The following is a 14657-nucleotide window of genomic DNA, read 5'->3' as shown; positions in this document are numbered from 1 at the left end:
ATTTATATCTAATTGATCCAACGAGAAAAGACATGATATTTGTTTTTAGCTTGTCTTTTTATTTTAGTAGACATGAATTTTAGAGAAAAAACATAGAGAAAAGACATGAGCAAGCATAAATTTTGTTTTTAGCTGTCCTTTTATTATTATAAGGAAGGTGAAGGAGGAGGCTGAATGGGCAACGGTTACATTTGGGTTTGGTAGTTCTTGTGAGGGTAGTTTGGGAAGTGCCAAAAATGAGGTGGAAGACTGAAGAGGGCCAAGAACACTAAAGCCACAAAAGCCGCTTGGTCATGCGCGGCAAGCAACTCACTGCTTCTCTCTCTCTCTCTACGCATTCAATCCTCACCTCTGTAACTTTTTGATTTCACTCCCACTTTTGCTTTTCCATTTCTCCTTTTCTCATTCTGTGTTCTCTTCTCCTCTCACTCTGTTTTTCTACAAGTTCTCTTGTGAAACAGAGACAGAGAGAGACAGAGAGATTGGCTTGCTTCATTTGTTTGTTTGTTTGTTTCTCTGTTTTGCTTATTTTACCACAACCCCATTTGGGATTTTCACTCACTGGGCGTTTGTGAGTCATGGAAGCTCCGAAACCAGAGGAGATTAGCCATCCACCAATGGATCAACTTCAGGGCTTGGAGTACTGTATCGATTCTAACCCATCTTGGGGTAATGCTACATTTTCCAAATGCACACAACTATATATACCAACTCATTGATGTTTTTCTTCTTCTGAGCTCGTAATTGTTGTTGTTTGCTTATGTTTTCAAAACAGGGGAAGCCATAGCTTTGGGCTTTCAGCACTACATTCTGGCGTTGGGTACTGCTGTCATGATCCCTTCTTTCCTTGTTCCTTTGATGGGAGGCGATGATGTGAGAAACATTTTCAACGTTGTCTTGCTATTTTCAGTTTTTACATGAAGGCTGCTGAGTTTCAATCATGACAGATTCTCTGGCTTCAAAATACAGACAAAAGAAAATAATCTCAAACTTTTTCATCTCAACATGCTTTTCTGCTTGTTTTTTTTTTAACATGGGGGTTGAAACTCTGATATAGGGTGATAAAGTGAGGGTGGTACAGACTCTACTTTTTGTTGAAGGGATCAATACGCTTCTACAGACTCTGTTTGGAACAAGATTGCCGACTGTTATCGGAGGTTCTTATGCCTTTATGGTTCCGATTATTTCCATCATTCACGACTCATCTTTATCAAGAATCGAGGACCCCCATTTGGTCAGTAACCCAATTCAGTATTTTCTTTTTCTTTTACTTTTCCATTTGTCTCCAAACGTGTGGACAAATCAATTGTCTTTATGGATGCATTATGAACTGTAAGATTTTGTCCATACATTCAACTCAATCAATGTCCAAAGAGTCAACATGGTTGTCTTTTTCTTTATCTAATGAATTAAACATAAGATCACTTTTAATACATGAATTAAACTTCCACAGAGATTTCTGAGCACAATGAGAGCAGTTCAGGGAGCTCTTATTGTATCATCAAGTATACAGATCATTTTGGGATACAGTCAATTGTGGGCTATCTGCTCCAGGTAGAACTTCCTTAAGAATCAAGACATCACTAAATCTATTTCACACTAAATGTTGATGGAAGGAAGTTCATCATCCGTTTCAGGTTCTTCAGTCCTCTTGGAATGGTGCCTGTGATTGCACTAGTAGGCTTTGGTATGTTTGACAGAGGCTTCCCAGTGGTATATTTACGAGAGGTCCCTGTGTTTTCAACTTTTTGTTTTTTGGTTTTTCCATTCATCTGACCATTGAAACTTAACCAGGTTGGAAGATGTGTGGAAATTGGCGTTCCCATGCTTATACTCTTTATAGCTCTCTCACAGGTGATGGCTTATTATCTTGCTACTGCAAAACAATAACAAAAGTCAGGCACCCTTTTTAAAAATCTATACAATTTACTTCTTTTGCAGTATCTCAAAGGTTTTCATATAAGGCAACTGCCAATACTTGAACGCTTTGCTCTTCTTATATCTGTTACTGTGATATGGGCATATGCACACCTCTTGACAGCCAGTGGTGCATACAAACATCGACCAGAATTAACTCAAATCAATTGTCGAACTGACAGGGCCAACCTCATTTCATCTGCTCCATGGTTGTTATCTAAACCTGACCTCGCTTTTACTTTGTGCTGATATAAAAAGAAAAAAGAAAAAAAGAACTTAACCCCTCTTCCCCAAATTGCCTCCTTCATCATTCAGGATTAAGATACCATACCCTCTTCAATGGGGTGCTCCAACCTTCGATGCTGGCCATGCTTTTGGGATGATGGCTGCAGTTCTGGTATCTTTGATTGAGGTACTTGCTATATTCTTCTACTCTAGCACTATATTCTAATTCTTGCTCTGTACTTGAAAGAGTCATATGGAAAACTTATAATCATTTATTAACAGTCAACTGGAGCATTTAAGGCAGCTTCACGTTTAGCGAGTGCAACCCCACCTCCAGCTCATGTTCTGAGTCGAGGGATCGGTTGGCAGGGAATCGGGATTCTTCTGAGTGGTCTGTTTGGAACATTGTCTGGATCAACTGTCTCAATGTATGTTTTTTTGTTTTCACTTCTCGTTGCATTGTGTCATTGAGATTGTATGTATCTATGCAAGTTTTCCGACTTACGATGTAAATACAGAGAAAATGTAGGTCTGCTTGGAAGCACGCGTGTTGGTAGCCGCAGGGTTATCCAGATTTCAGCTGGATTTATGATATTCTTCTCAATTCTAGGTGAGCAGAAATTAGTTATGGTAGTAAACTAAATGATAAACATCTTATCTTGTTGAAGTTTTACATATGACTGCTGATTTCTGCAGGGAAATTTGGAGCATTGTTTGCTTCAATTCCCTTCACTATATTTGCAGCTGTATATTGTGTCTTGTTTGGTCTTGTTGGTGAGTAGATTTTGCATAAATTCACATTTTGCATTCTTTGGAAATGGAATGTTAACAAATTTAGTTCTTTTCTCAGCCTCTGTGGGGTTGTCATTTTTGCAATTTACCAACATGAATTCAATGAGGAATCTCTTCATTACTGGTGTGGCATTGTTCTTGGGTTTGTCTGTGCCAGATTATTTTAGGGAGTACACCGCAAAGGCCTTCCATGGCCCTGCTCACACAAACGCTGGATGGGTGAGTTTCTGTTTTCGCTTAATTTTCTCTATGAACATGATGAACTAACGCGAGTTCTTGTTTTAATGTGCAGTTCAATGACTTCATAAACACCATATTCTTCTCTCCACCAACAGTAGCACTCATAGTTGCGGTTTTCTTGGATAACACACTAGACTACAAAGACAGTGCTAGAGACAGGGGAATGCCATGGTGGGTTAAGTTCAGAACGTTCAAGGGAGACGGCAGGAATGAAGAGTTTTACACTCTTCCTTTTAACCTAAACCAATTCTTCCCTCCATCTTGAATAGAAGGAAGAAATAGAGGAGGCAACAAAGGTTTGCTTGCGTACAGAGAAAAAAAGTATCACTCCCAGGTTGAGACGATTCTTTGAACAGAGACTGGACTCCATCAGTCTTGGGAGAAGAGAGCTGTATTGTCTGTTTTTTTTAATTAACGATCTTTTTTGTACCTAAAAGAATTGGTTCTTTGAAAGAAGGCAGAATCAGAAAGCGGGGCATGGTTCTTTTACAAGCAGATCTTTTCTCACTAATGAACTATTATAATGGACGAACATAATCAGTCAATTGCAGCAGATTATATACTGACACGGAATAAGAATGAACAAATGAATTTGAATTTTGCCTGCCGGAATGGAGGGGAAGATATATGTAAATTTCCATCCAAGGCAGCTAAGTATACATTTATGTGCAAGCCAGATTATAGAACACTAGTGTGATTTGCACATGCATTCTGGGCACATCGGATGACGATAGATGCTTCTACCAAACCCTCTGGTCCGGGATCGTTGACCTTCCTCGATCATCTTACTAACTCTATCTCCAAAAGTTTTCCAACCTATGGTCTTATTCTCGGACAAGATTGCTGCTAACCTTTTCTTGTTTGGTCTTAAAGTAGGAGCATTGCCACCTCCATGGTAAGTTCGAAATCCTGACACCAGAGATGATAGTTGGCTTCCAGAGTCGGTCATGGCAAAGACATCAGCACTCGCACAGGCAATAAAATCCAACGCTGCAAGCTATATACAGGCAATGCATTCAGTCTAATGGATTGACAAACCATCAAAGAAACAAGCAACTTTTCATTGTGGTGCATAAATAGTAAACAGGAAATATAGCTACATTTGCCCAAGTGCTTGGTTCCCAGAGAATATGCATTTGAAATTACTGAGAGAGAGATAATTGTCACATGCATGCTCTTCAATGTTATACCTGAGAAGAGAAGTTTTGAAATGGTGCAAGCTCACTGGGAGTAAGAAGTGTTTCCTTGGTGACTAAGTTAGGATAGAGGTTGGTGAAGGTTCGCATCCGGGAGTTTCCACCATATATATGAGATCCAGCCAAATAGATATAAGTTCTATGTTTGAATCCAAGGCCGGCTAGAACAAGTGCTGCTTCTTCTGGTGTCAATGGGCATCTCCCTGACATTCTCAACTCTGTTGAAGAAATTGTCCTGCATACCAATTCGTAATCCCAAAGTGATCAGCATCTACTAACATAAGTTCATACTGTCTGAAAAAAAGACAAAAACTCCATTGGAGTACCTTGACTTCTTCAAACGCTCAATCAGTAAAGGAAAATGGATTTCTCTGTAAGCTTGAAGCTCCTTCTTCTCATCTTCTCCACCTCCAAAGTCACAGAGGGAGTATGCAACCATATCCACTTCAAATCTCAAATGTAAAGCAAGATACTTCACTGGACCTCCAACAACTTTGTCCTCTTTGGATGCCACATAGTCTATGAAGTTCCCTAGCAGTTGTTTATCCAACATACTCTTGGCGGCTTCGTACTTTCTGATCCTTTTGACCAATAAAGAACCAACTTGTTGGATTTTATGTGTGAACTTCAGAGCATGGAAGTTGCATTTACATCTTAATTTCTGCAATGTGAAAGAGTTGCAGCAAATTATTAAAAAATACCTACACTTCAGACAATCTTTTAGTGATTTGGGAAGAACAAACACAGGGACAGACGGTTTGGTTTAATTAAGTAATGTTTTCTTCCAACCATATAGTTCATATGTACAATGCAACTGATATAGAAAGTAACACTTGAATAAAGGCTTTCTTATGTCCATGTTCATTGTCTGCTCTACTCTTATAAATAGAAAATAAGACCCAATATCTTGACTGCTAATTTTTCTTTATCTAGGCTGTTTCATTCACTAAAAAATGTCTGGTCTCTCAAGGAAGTGACCAAAAACATCTCAAATTTATTTCCGAAGAGAAAACTGTATCATATGAATAAACAAAAATGAAACATAATAACAATAATGTTTGTCCTGTTATAATTGGCTTAGAACCTGAAGGTTGAAGGGTATGGCATCAAAGCCAAGTCGATTTCCGAAGCCAAGGAAGTGAACAACTCCATTCTGCAAAAGGAGAGGGAGAACGGTTCTAATATAATCAGTGGGCTTTGCCTCTTTTGCAATATCTGCATCAGTGATCTGCAAAAAAGACCAGGAGTTACTGAGTTGTTTCCGGAGTAGAAGTTGTTATATGAAGTATTTACACTTATTTATAACATACCTGAATACCAATTGCTTCTAGATCTACAGACTTTAAGTAAGAAGGGAGTTCCTTGACAATATGTACATCATCTTTAAGAGTATTCATAAAGTAATCTTCTTGGTATATGTCACCAAACTGGCTGCATTCTCGTTACAAGCATAAAATCACAAATGCTTGCCATGGCAAGAAGTCGAACGTTAATGCGAAAAATTAAACAAGAACAATGATTCAGTTTTGGAAATGCTTCTATAGTTGAATGGTGATTGTTATTTTAGTAAATGAAATGTTCTCAAGTCAACCAACAATGCATAAATGAAAGGAAGGTGCCACTACATCATTCTTACAGAGCCCCATCAGCCGAGAAATGGTTATAAGTGACAAAGTTAGACTAGCAAAATATGTACCCTCGACCAAGAGGTAGAGGTTTGAATCTCCCGCCCCGCATATGGTTGAACTAAAAAAAATAGTAGAATGGTATGGATTCAGAAAGACCTCAGACCTTGGATCCTTCCATACATTGCTGTAGAGAAATCTTGGAATTACGAGAGTTGCATTAAGAAGAGATGCCAGTGCAACAGCATTGCAGATCTGCAAGAGTTGTAAGCCCACGTGAAGACTAAGAGAACATCATCTATAGGCACTAAACTGTAGTATTTCATCATCTATAGGCGTTTGGATGCGCTGATATGCAGGTAGAACATAGAACTCTCTAACAATCTAATAAGGATAATAGTGACATGGAAGATACAAACACTTACAGCAACTCGTTGCTGATTAAGACCACCATTTGCACTGACAACTATGTAACCATTAGTCTTATCAAACTTCCCTGCTCCAAGATTACAACTGAGTGTCAATCACATGATAAAGTATTCATGCACTAAACTCTAGTATACTCATTGTGTCTGCAGCAGCGATTAGCAATTATCTGAGCAAAAATTAAAAGGGTTTTATAAACGTCGAAGAGATAAATGTCTGATCGGGTACCTAAATCGGATACAACGTTTCCATCTGCACAGGGTACCCATCCAGAGGCCTGAAGATATGGTTCCTTCCACAAGCTTGATTTCTCTTGTTTAAACTCAATCTGAAAGCAGAACAGTCTCAACTTTGTAAGATTTCATCAGAAAAATGACAACATTTACAGTATGTGAAGAGTCATGTAGCAAACCTTTGCAAGAGAAACAGAGGCCAAATGTACAAGGCGGTCATACATCTGGATTGGAGATTTTTCTTTATGAACATTGGGACCATTATCATCCTTGAGTCAACAAAAATGAAAATCTCATCACTAGAGCATTAATGTTAGAACATTGTAATATCCACTGACCATCTCTATCCATAGAATTTGAGCATTCTACGAAGTCAGTACTGATGGATCTTATCTAAACTTTTACTAAAATCATGGGGAGAGAGTATGAAGGATCCAAGCATATAAGGATATGTATCAACGCCATATTTAAAAAGCTACTACCAACCCAATTAAATCTAGAAACATTCCTACATTTTACCTTGATACCAATTGATTTTCTGGCAGGTGAAGTGTTCCGGCGAATAATCAAATTGACAAGGGATACTGTTAAGGAATCAACCAAAAAAACAAAACCAATCACCCCAATCATAAACAAAATTGACCTCACATGCTTTTGAAGCCAAACATTTCTTTTACTCCCATAGGATCCCTTAGAAGCACTAATTTTGGAAACATCATGTTTCAATCCATGAACTGATACGGTTTTCAAACCTGAGTTCACATCATCTCCTGAAAGCCTCCTCCCAATAGAAGGATTATTCCCACAAAAGTTTTCTGAACAACATCTAATCTGATAATCTTTCATTCCTAATGACATTCCATCACTCTGAGACTCAGGGCGCAAGCTTCTGGAGACCCCTTGCTTCCCCATTTTTATCTCTCAAACAACCTCAAACATCTGTCCTTCCTTGCACTATACAGAAACTTTGGTGTTTTAAGGAACCATATAACAAAAAAACATGTAACCATAAACTATGAAGGCCTGCATTCACATTTTCTTTTTCTTACAGATTCTCTCTGTCTGTCTTTCTCAGAAAACAACCCACCAACACAAAGACAGAAGTGATCTAACAAAAATGCAAGTTTGGTAAACAAAGAAAATTGTTAAACAAGAAGGTATGCATACACGTTAGGAACAAAAGGAAAGGAAAGCTGAAAAGTCCGGTGAGAATAGATGAGTGCAATAAAAGCAAAATATTAAAGGCCGAATAACACTTTCAGACTAACCTTGAACACCAAGAAATACTTGCGAACAGTTACAGGCTACCAACCAGGGCTAAACGTCTGCTTCAGAGCTACTCCCTTTCTGGGTTCTCACATTATTGAACAATAGAGCCTTAGCTGAACTTGGGAGGACGAGGAAGAAGAAGAAGAAGAGGGTGAATGTTGGAATTGGCGGGTCCAGTAAATCTTATCGCCCAAAAATTTCACAGAACCGTTGGTACAACTACCTTGACTTTTTTGGAAGATTTGTCCTTCTATATGTGATCGTATGATGAAATTTTCCAATCGCATGGCCTAAATGATTCTTATACGCCAACCCCAAAATGAATCAGAGATCCACGCTGGTGGCGGATATAGATTAAAGAAGAGGAGGATCCAAACCCAATCTGAAGAACGAAATGAAATGGCAAGAATCAGGGATTAAAGTTTTAATTTAATGAAAATTATACTTTAGTTAAATTACGAGTTTAATCATATGTGGTCCTTAAATTTTGAAGTGTATGTGGTATTAAATTTGTGATTTTTCCATCAAATGAGCAAACAGTCTTATTTAAAGCACTATTTCAAAAGGGCATTTCAAACCAAACTCTCTTTTATTCATACATTCATGATTTATGGACTTGGGACTGCCCAATTCTCGTCATGATTTTGTTGAGAGGGCCAAGAACATGTTTGATACTCGGCCTCTTCTCTGATGATCACACTGTCCACGACAACGACAAGGCCAGCAATACAATGGATGATAGACATTCACTCTGAATAGCTCAAAGATTGGTGATTGAATCTGCAACATCGGTCATTTAGTGAGGATATGATTTGGGTACCCTCATTTCTCTAGTAGTACAAATCATTTCATCTCTAGCCTTCTTTCTACCTTGTCAATGTTTCCATTAACAGAATGCTTTACCTCTTCTGGAAACAATCCCATCCAACCCCAACACTGCATTGCAAAGGAAACTTGATTTAAGAAACAAGACTGAGTATAATGAAGAGTGTCCGTCACCTGGAGCCATATATGCCAACCCATGTAAGAAAATTTTAAGCTTGTCACTCGGCTGTGCTTTATACTACAAATTATGCCAACCCAGTTACAGGCTGAGGTAGTTTCAGACCTATTGTTTGTAATTATGCCATTGGGGTCGCTTGTGATGTGGGCTTTGAGAGCAAGAAGAGCTACCTGGTCTGTGGTGATTTTTCAGCAGTGGCCATGGATAGGTTTGAGCTATTCGCTGTGTTTTCAAAATGGATTTGCAAAATTCAAGACGGGTTTTTGATATCAAAGCGGGAGCTTCAAGGGGAAGAAGAACTGGGCCCTCAACGTATCGGACGAGCTAGTGAAGACGTTAGGCCTCCAAAGGATAGATTGTGAGATCCCACATGAGTTGAAGAGAGAACAAAATATTCTTTCCAATAGTGTAGAAACATCTCCCTAAAAGATACGTTTTAAAATCGTGAGGCTAACGGTTATAAGTAACATGTCAAATTGACAATATCTACTAACTATGTTCGTGTTACAGCTGTTTCACGTGCCTCTCTTGTGCTCCCACTTGTCCATCTCATCATTCATTCTTCCCTTTCATTTGGCCCTATTGTTGCTCTCTATTTTCTTTCTTTATTAGAAGAGATTCGTTACCATTTTCGCTGTTTCTTGCTGGGACTTCTCCGCGAAAGCTATGTTCTTACTGGTAGCAAAAGCCCCTCCAACCTTCTGGTTATCTTCGGCAGGGTACGACCATCGTGGTTTAGTGAACTTGAAATTCCGGCAATCTTCAGCCTTTGTCAAACCCAATTCACAATCTTCCTTCTCGAATTCGGCCCATGCTTCTACAGAGAGCTACACCCCCACAGCATTGGAAGCGAAAAACTACATCGATGTTGAACTGAATAATTCCCGCAAAATTGTCAAGTTTTGTGAAGTGGGTGATCTAAAAAATGCGATAGAGCTTCTTTGCAGCTCCCAAAATTCCAACCTTGATTTGGATACTTATTGCGTCATCTTGCAGCTATGTGCTGAACAAAAATCTATACGAGATGGAAGAAGGGTTCATTCAATAATTGAATCTAATGAAGTTGTAATAGATGGAATCTTAGGGGCGAAACTAGTTTTTATGTATGTGAAATGCGGGGATCTTAGAGAAGGTAGGATGATTTTTGATAAACTCTCTGAAAAGAAGGTTTTCCTCTGGAACCTTATGATCAGTGAGTATTCGGGAAGTGGTAACTATGGAGAGAGTATAAATTTGTTCAAGCGAATGCTGGAATTGGGGATAAACCCTAATTCTTACACATTTTCCAGTGTTCTGAAATGTTTTGCAGCAGTTGCACGTGTGGAAGAGGGTATGCAGGTTCATGGGTTGATCTGCAAGTTGGGTTTTACTTCTTATAATGCAGTCGTTAATTCACTAATTTCTTTCTACTTCGTGGGTAGAAAGGTTAGAAGTGCACGGAAGCTGTTCGATGAAATGAGTGACCGAGATGTCATTTCATGGAACTCTATGATCAGTGGCTATGTTAAGAATGGTTTAGAAGACAGAGGAATTGAGATTTTCTTAAGGATGTTAGTTTTCAGTGTTGATGTTGATTTGGCTACAATGGTCAATGTTCTTGTAGCTTGTGCAAATATGGGTACTCTTTCGTTGGGCAAGACACTCCATTCTTATTCAATAAAGGCTGCTGCTGCTCTTGACAGAGATGTTATGTTCAATAACACTTTACTGGACATGTACTCAAAATGTGGTGATTTGAACAGTGCCATTCGAGTTTTTGAGAGAATGGATGAGAAAACTGTTGTATCTTGGACTTCGATTATTGCAGGCTATGTTCGTGAAGGTCTGTCTGATGGTGCGATCGAGTTGTTTAACGAAATGAAAAGCAGAGGCGTGCTCCCGGATGTGTATGCTGTTGCAAGCATTCTTCATGCTTGTGCTACTAATGGTAACTTGAACAGTGGGAAGAGTTTACACAACTACATCAGAGAAAACAACTTGGAAACCAACTCATTTGTCAGTAATGCTCTTATGGACATGTATGCCAAGTGCGGCAGCATGAGGGACGCAGCTGATGTATTTTCTCACATGAAAAGGAAGGATGTTATTTCATGGAATACTATGATCGGAGGTTACTCAAAGAATCGTCTTCCGAATGAAGCTCTGAGCTTGTTTGCAGAGATGCAAAGAGAATCGAAGCCCGATGGCACGACAGTGGCATGCATCCTTCCAGCCTGTGCAAGCCTTGCAGCGTTGGATAAGGGTAGAGAAATCCATGGATATGCATTAAGAAATGGATACTCAAAGGACAAATTTGTTGCTAATGCACTTGTCGATATGTATGTCAAGTGCGGGCTATTAGTTCTTGCCCGGTCGCTCTTCGATATGATTCTCAACAAGGACCTTGTCTCATGGACAGTGATGATAGCTGGATATGGGATGCATGGCTATGGTAGTGAAGCTGTCAGTGCCTTCAACCAGATGAGAATAGCTGGGATTGAGCCCGATGAAGTATCCTTCATTTCAATCCTTTATGCCTGCAGCCATTCTGGACTGCTTGATGAAGGATGGAACTTTTTCAATATTATGAAGAAAGAATGTCAGATTGAACCCAACCTGGAGCACTATGCATGTATGGTGGATCTTCTTGCTCGAACGGGGAATCTGGCGAGAGCACATAAATTCATCAAAACGATGCCGATCAAACCAGACGCCACAATTTGGGGTGCATTGTTGTGCGGATGCAGGATACACCATGATGTCAAGCTAGCAGAAAAAGTTGCAGAACGAATCTTTGAACTGGAACCAGAAAACACAGGCTATTATGTACTTCTGGCTAACATCTATGCAGAGGCAGAGAAGTGGGAAGAAGTTCAAAAGTTAAGGACGAGGATCGGACAACGCGGTTTGAAGAAGAATCCAGGCTGCAGTTGGATAGAGATCAAGGGCAAGGTGAACATCTTTGTTGCTGGAGATTGCTCCAAACCCCAAGCCAAGAAGATAGAGCTACTTCTGACAAGACTAAGAAGCAAGATGAAGGAAGAAGGTTACTCTCCAAAAACAAGGTATGCTTTGTTAAATGCAGATGAAAGGGAGAAGGAAGTTGCCCTCTGTGGACATAGTGAGAAGTTAGCAATGGCTTTTGGTATGCTGAATCTCCCGCCCGGCAAGACTATTCGGGTGACGAAAAATCTCCGGGTTTGCGGCGACTGTCACGAGATGGCCAGGTTCATGTCAAAAGACACCAAGAGGGAGATCGTTTTGAGAGATTCTAGTCGTTTTCATCATTTCAAGGATGGATATTGTTCTTGTAGAGGTTACTGGTGAATAAAAGGAAGAAGCCAGTTTGAGACAGAGAGAGTAACAAAGTTGAGACACTGAACATAATGAGATTTTATTGAGACAATAGCAAATCGTGTCATAATAGAAAAAACAAAAGCAAAAGCTTGAAACGATGTTGATAACACTCAAAATGAACACATCAAAACATGCCGTACTCAAATAATAATTGGAACTATCCACCAAAAAGAACAAACGCCAACCAAATTGTCCTGCCACTACATTTACAATGCCTATGCCTATCATGGTTTCTTTACTATTATTCTACCAAGAACAGAAGAAGAAGAAGAAAGAACCAAATAATTCTACTCTAGAAGTAAAGCCGATCGATCTTCACTCTCAACGACAACACTTGGACATACAAACCAGGAAAATGATGAGAAAAATTATGGAAGACAGCCCAATTGCGACTCCAAGCACGACTTTATTGGGGCCATTATGAGACTCCTTGTGGTGGGTGCTAGAATCATCTCCATCACTGTCATCGTAGTCGCTGTTTTCATCAGCCGACGAATCGTCCTTAGCTGGCGGTGGCGACAATGGAAGCCCATGTCTATCGCAAGGAGCTATCCCCAGCTTCAGTTTGGATGATAGAATCGAATGGTTGTAGCAAAGGTTGCTATTCCCCTTTATCCTAAAAATTTCCAGCCTTTTCAAGAAAGATCCATTGAAAGGCATTACCCCATGAAACTGGTTGTTCTCGAGATTCAGATACTTTAAGCTCTTCATCTCCGAGAGGAAGTCCGGAATTGTTCCATTCAACTGATTTGAGCTCAGATCGAGGTGAACCAATCCAGGAATTGCCGAAATTGATTCCGGGATCGATCCCGAAAGTGAATTTGATGCCAACGACAAGTTCCGAAGCGATATCAGGTCCCCAACTGAAGTGGGTATCTCGCCATTGAACGCATTAGAAGCTAGATTCAAAGATTCTAGATTCTCCAGCAGAGTAATCGAAGTGGGTAGCTTTCCCTTGAGCATATTACCCGAAAAATCAATGTGGGTAAGGTTGCGATTCAAATGCTTCGGAAAGTAACCCGTAAGATTCGCATTGGAGACAGTCACAGACTTGAGGATATTCATGTTGCCAAGTATAACGAAAGGACCCGAGGCATTAACAGGGACATTGGTAACAGAGAGATCGGTGAGGTTCTCGAGACGGCTAAGCCAGACGCCGGTGAGCTTACGGAGGCTGTTTGTGCAAGTGAAGGATCGGAGAGAGGCAACCAGATCGGCAGGGAAGCGAATAGGGGAAATGGGGCAGTCAACAAATTCAAGAGATCTGAGAGTTGAAAGGGATTTGAGAGCTGTGAATGACAAAGCGACGTCATCGGAGCAATTGGCCAGGCGGAGGAACACGAGGTGCCGAAACGGCGCGGAGGAATCGCAAACGGTGGCGTTGTGAAGTGAGGGTTGCTTGCAGGGGTCCTTGAAGGTGGGGATGTTGAGCGATTGCAAAGCTCTAAGTTGCTTCGGGTCAAGAGAGTTGGAAGATGAAGATGATGATGGTGAAGAAGATGGCGACGGCGATGTCGGTGGCAGTAATGGCCGTGCGTCCGATGGGGCGGAGGTCGGAGATGGAGTAGGAGGATCTTCAATGGGAGGTGCCGGAGTAGCGGCGGTGGCGGTGGCGGTGGCGGTGGAGATTAAGAGGAGAAGCGAGAAAATCACGGCCTTTTGCAGTGGCTGTTTCATCGTTGGTCAGAGAGACGTTGGGAGTGTTTGCTGTAGGACGCCAGCTGAAGCTGAGAGTAATTTAATGAGCAAAGCTGGGGAGTTGGAATGGGACAGTTGGCATGATTACCAAAATACCCTGGCTCTTCATTATTTTAACATAATGCCCAGCTGACAATTTTGGCTGCTGACTAAGGAAAAATGATGAGAAGTTTTCCAATTTCATATCGAAGCTTTCGTGTTCATATCAGATCTTGATTGGTTTGATGATTAAAATATACCAGTCATCCCAATCATAGTTACCAAGCAAATCAAACTTGAGATTATAATTCTAACTGCTTAAGCTCCTCGCTTTTCTTTATGGGTTTTTCCTAAAGGTCGTAAAACACGTCTATTAGGAGAGGTTTCCACATCCTTATATAAATATTTCGTTCTCCTCTCCAACCAACGTGGGATTTCATAGTCCACCCCCTTCAGGGCCTATCGTCCTCGTTGACATTCGTTCTCCTCTCTAATCAATGTGGGATCTCACAATGTACCCTCTTTCAAGGTGCTTGAGATGTTACAAATGGTATCAAAGTCAGATGCCGGATGCTGGGCCTCGAAGAAAGATAGATTGTGAGATTCCACATCGATTGGAGAGAGGAACAAGTGCCAACGAGATCTCACATCAATTGGAGATGGTAACAAAGCATTCTTTATAAGGGTGTGGAAATCTCTATCTAACATACGCATTTCA

At 40.4% G+C, this 14657-nt stretch overlaps 4 protein-coding genes across 5 annotated transcripts; 2 read left to right on the top strand and 2 right to left on the bottom strand.

Annotated features, from left to right (window-relative positions):
* Positions 1-266: 266 nt before the first annotated feature.
* LOC111434265 (nucleobase-ascorbate transporter 2-like) lies at positions 267-3663 on the top strand. Its single transcript, XM_023071671.1, has 13 exons — positions 267-669; positions 776-873; positions 1058-1234; positions 1454-1554; positions 1638-1713; positions 1795-1854; positions 1942-2126; positions 2233-2329; positions 2425-2570; positions 2661-2752; positions 2839-2916; positions 2993-3153; positions 3227-3663. The coding sequence occupies exons 1-13, from the start codon at positions 579-581 to the stop codon at positions 3437-3439; spliced, it is 1575 nt and encodes a 524-aa protein (XP_022927439.1). The 5' UTR covers positions 267-578; the 3' UTR covers positions 3440-3663.
* On the bottom strand, positions 3659-8299 carry LOC111434264 (O-fucosyltransferase 8). 2 transcript variants are annotated; one of them, XM_023071670.1, is made up of 10 exons: positions 7923-8299; positions 6834-6923; positions 6650-6749; positions 6421-6491; positions 6162-6250; positions 5681-5801; positions 5455-5598; positions 4697-5031; positions 4365-4605; positions 3659-4171 (listed from the first exon to the last, which is right to left on the bottom strand). In XM_023071670.1, the coding sequence occupies exons 2-10, from the start codon at positions 6876-6878 to the stop codon at positions 3863-3865; spliced, it is 1455 nt and encodes a 484-aa protein (XP_022927438.1). In that variant the 5' UTR covers positions 6879-6923; positions 7923-8299; the 3' UTR covers positions 3659-3862. The 2 variants fall into 2 exon arrangements, with proteins under 2 accessions (XP_022927438.1, XP_022927437.1); XM_023071669.1 differs by lacking the exon at positions 7923-8299 and adding an exon at positions 7174-7889.
* Positions 8300-9444: 1145 nt separating this feature from the next.
* LOC111434304 (pentatricopeptide repeat-containing protein DOT4, chloroplastic) lies at positions 9445-12256 on the top strand. Its single transcript, XM_023071728.1, has one exon. The coding sequence runs from the start codon at positions 9593-9595 to the stop codon at positions 12230-12232; it is 2640 nt and encodes an 879-aa protein (XP_022927496.1). The 5' UTR covers positions 9445-9592; the 3' UTR covers positions 12233-12256.
* A 22-nt stretch (positions 12257-12278) lies between these two features.
* Positions 12279-13966, bottom strand: LOC111434305 (receptor-like protein 51). The gene has a single exon (XM_023071729.1). It carries the CDS (start codon positions 13937-13939, stop codon positions 12584-12586), a length of 1356 nt encoding a protein of 451 aa, XP_022927497.1. The 5' UTR covers positions 13940-13966; the 3' UTR covers positions 12279-12583.
* Positions 13967-14657: the final 691 nt, after the last annotated feature.

The sequence above is a fragment of the Cucurbita moschata genome, unplaced genomic scaffold (genome assembly GCF_002738365.1).
Source record: "Cucurbita moschata cultivar Rifu unplaced genomic scaffold, Cmos_1.0 Cmo_Scf00044, whole genome shotgun sequence".
Classification (NCBI taxonomy): Eukaryota; Viridiplantae; Streptophyta; class Magnoliopsida; order Cucurbitales; family Cucurbitaceae; genus Cucurbita; species Cucurbita moschata.
Note: the sequence above shows the minus strand (reverse complement) of the source record. Positions and strands in the feature narration are given on the sequence as shown.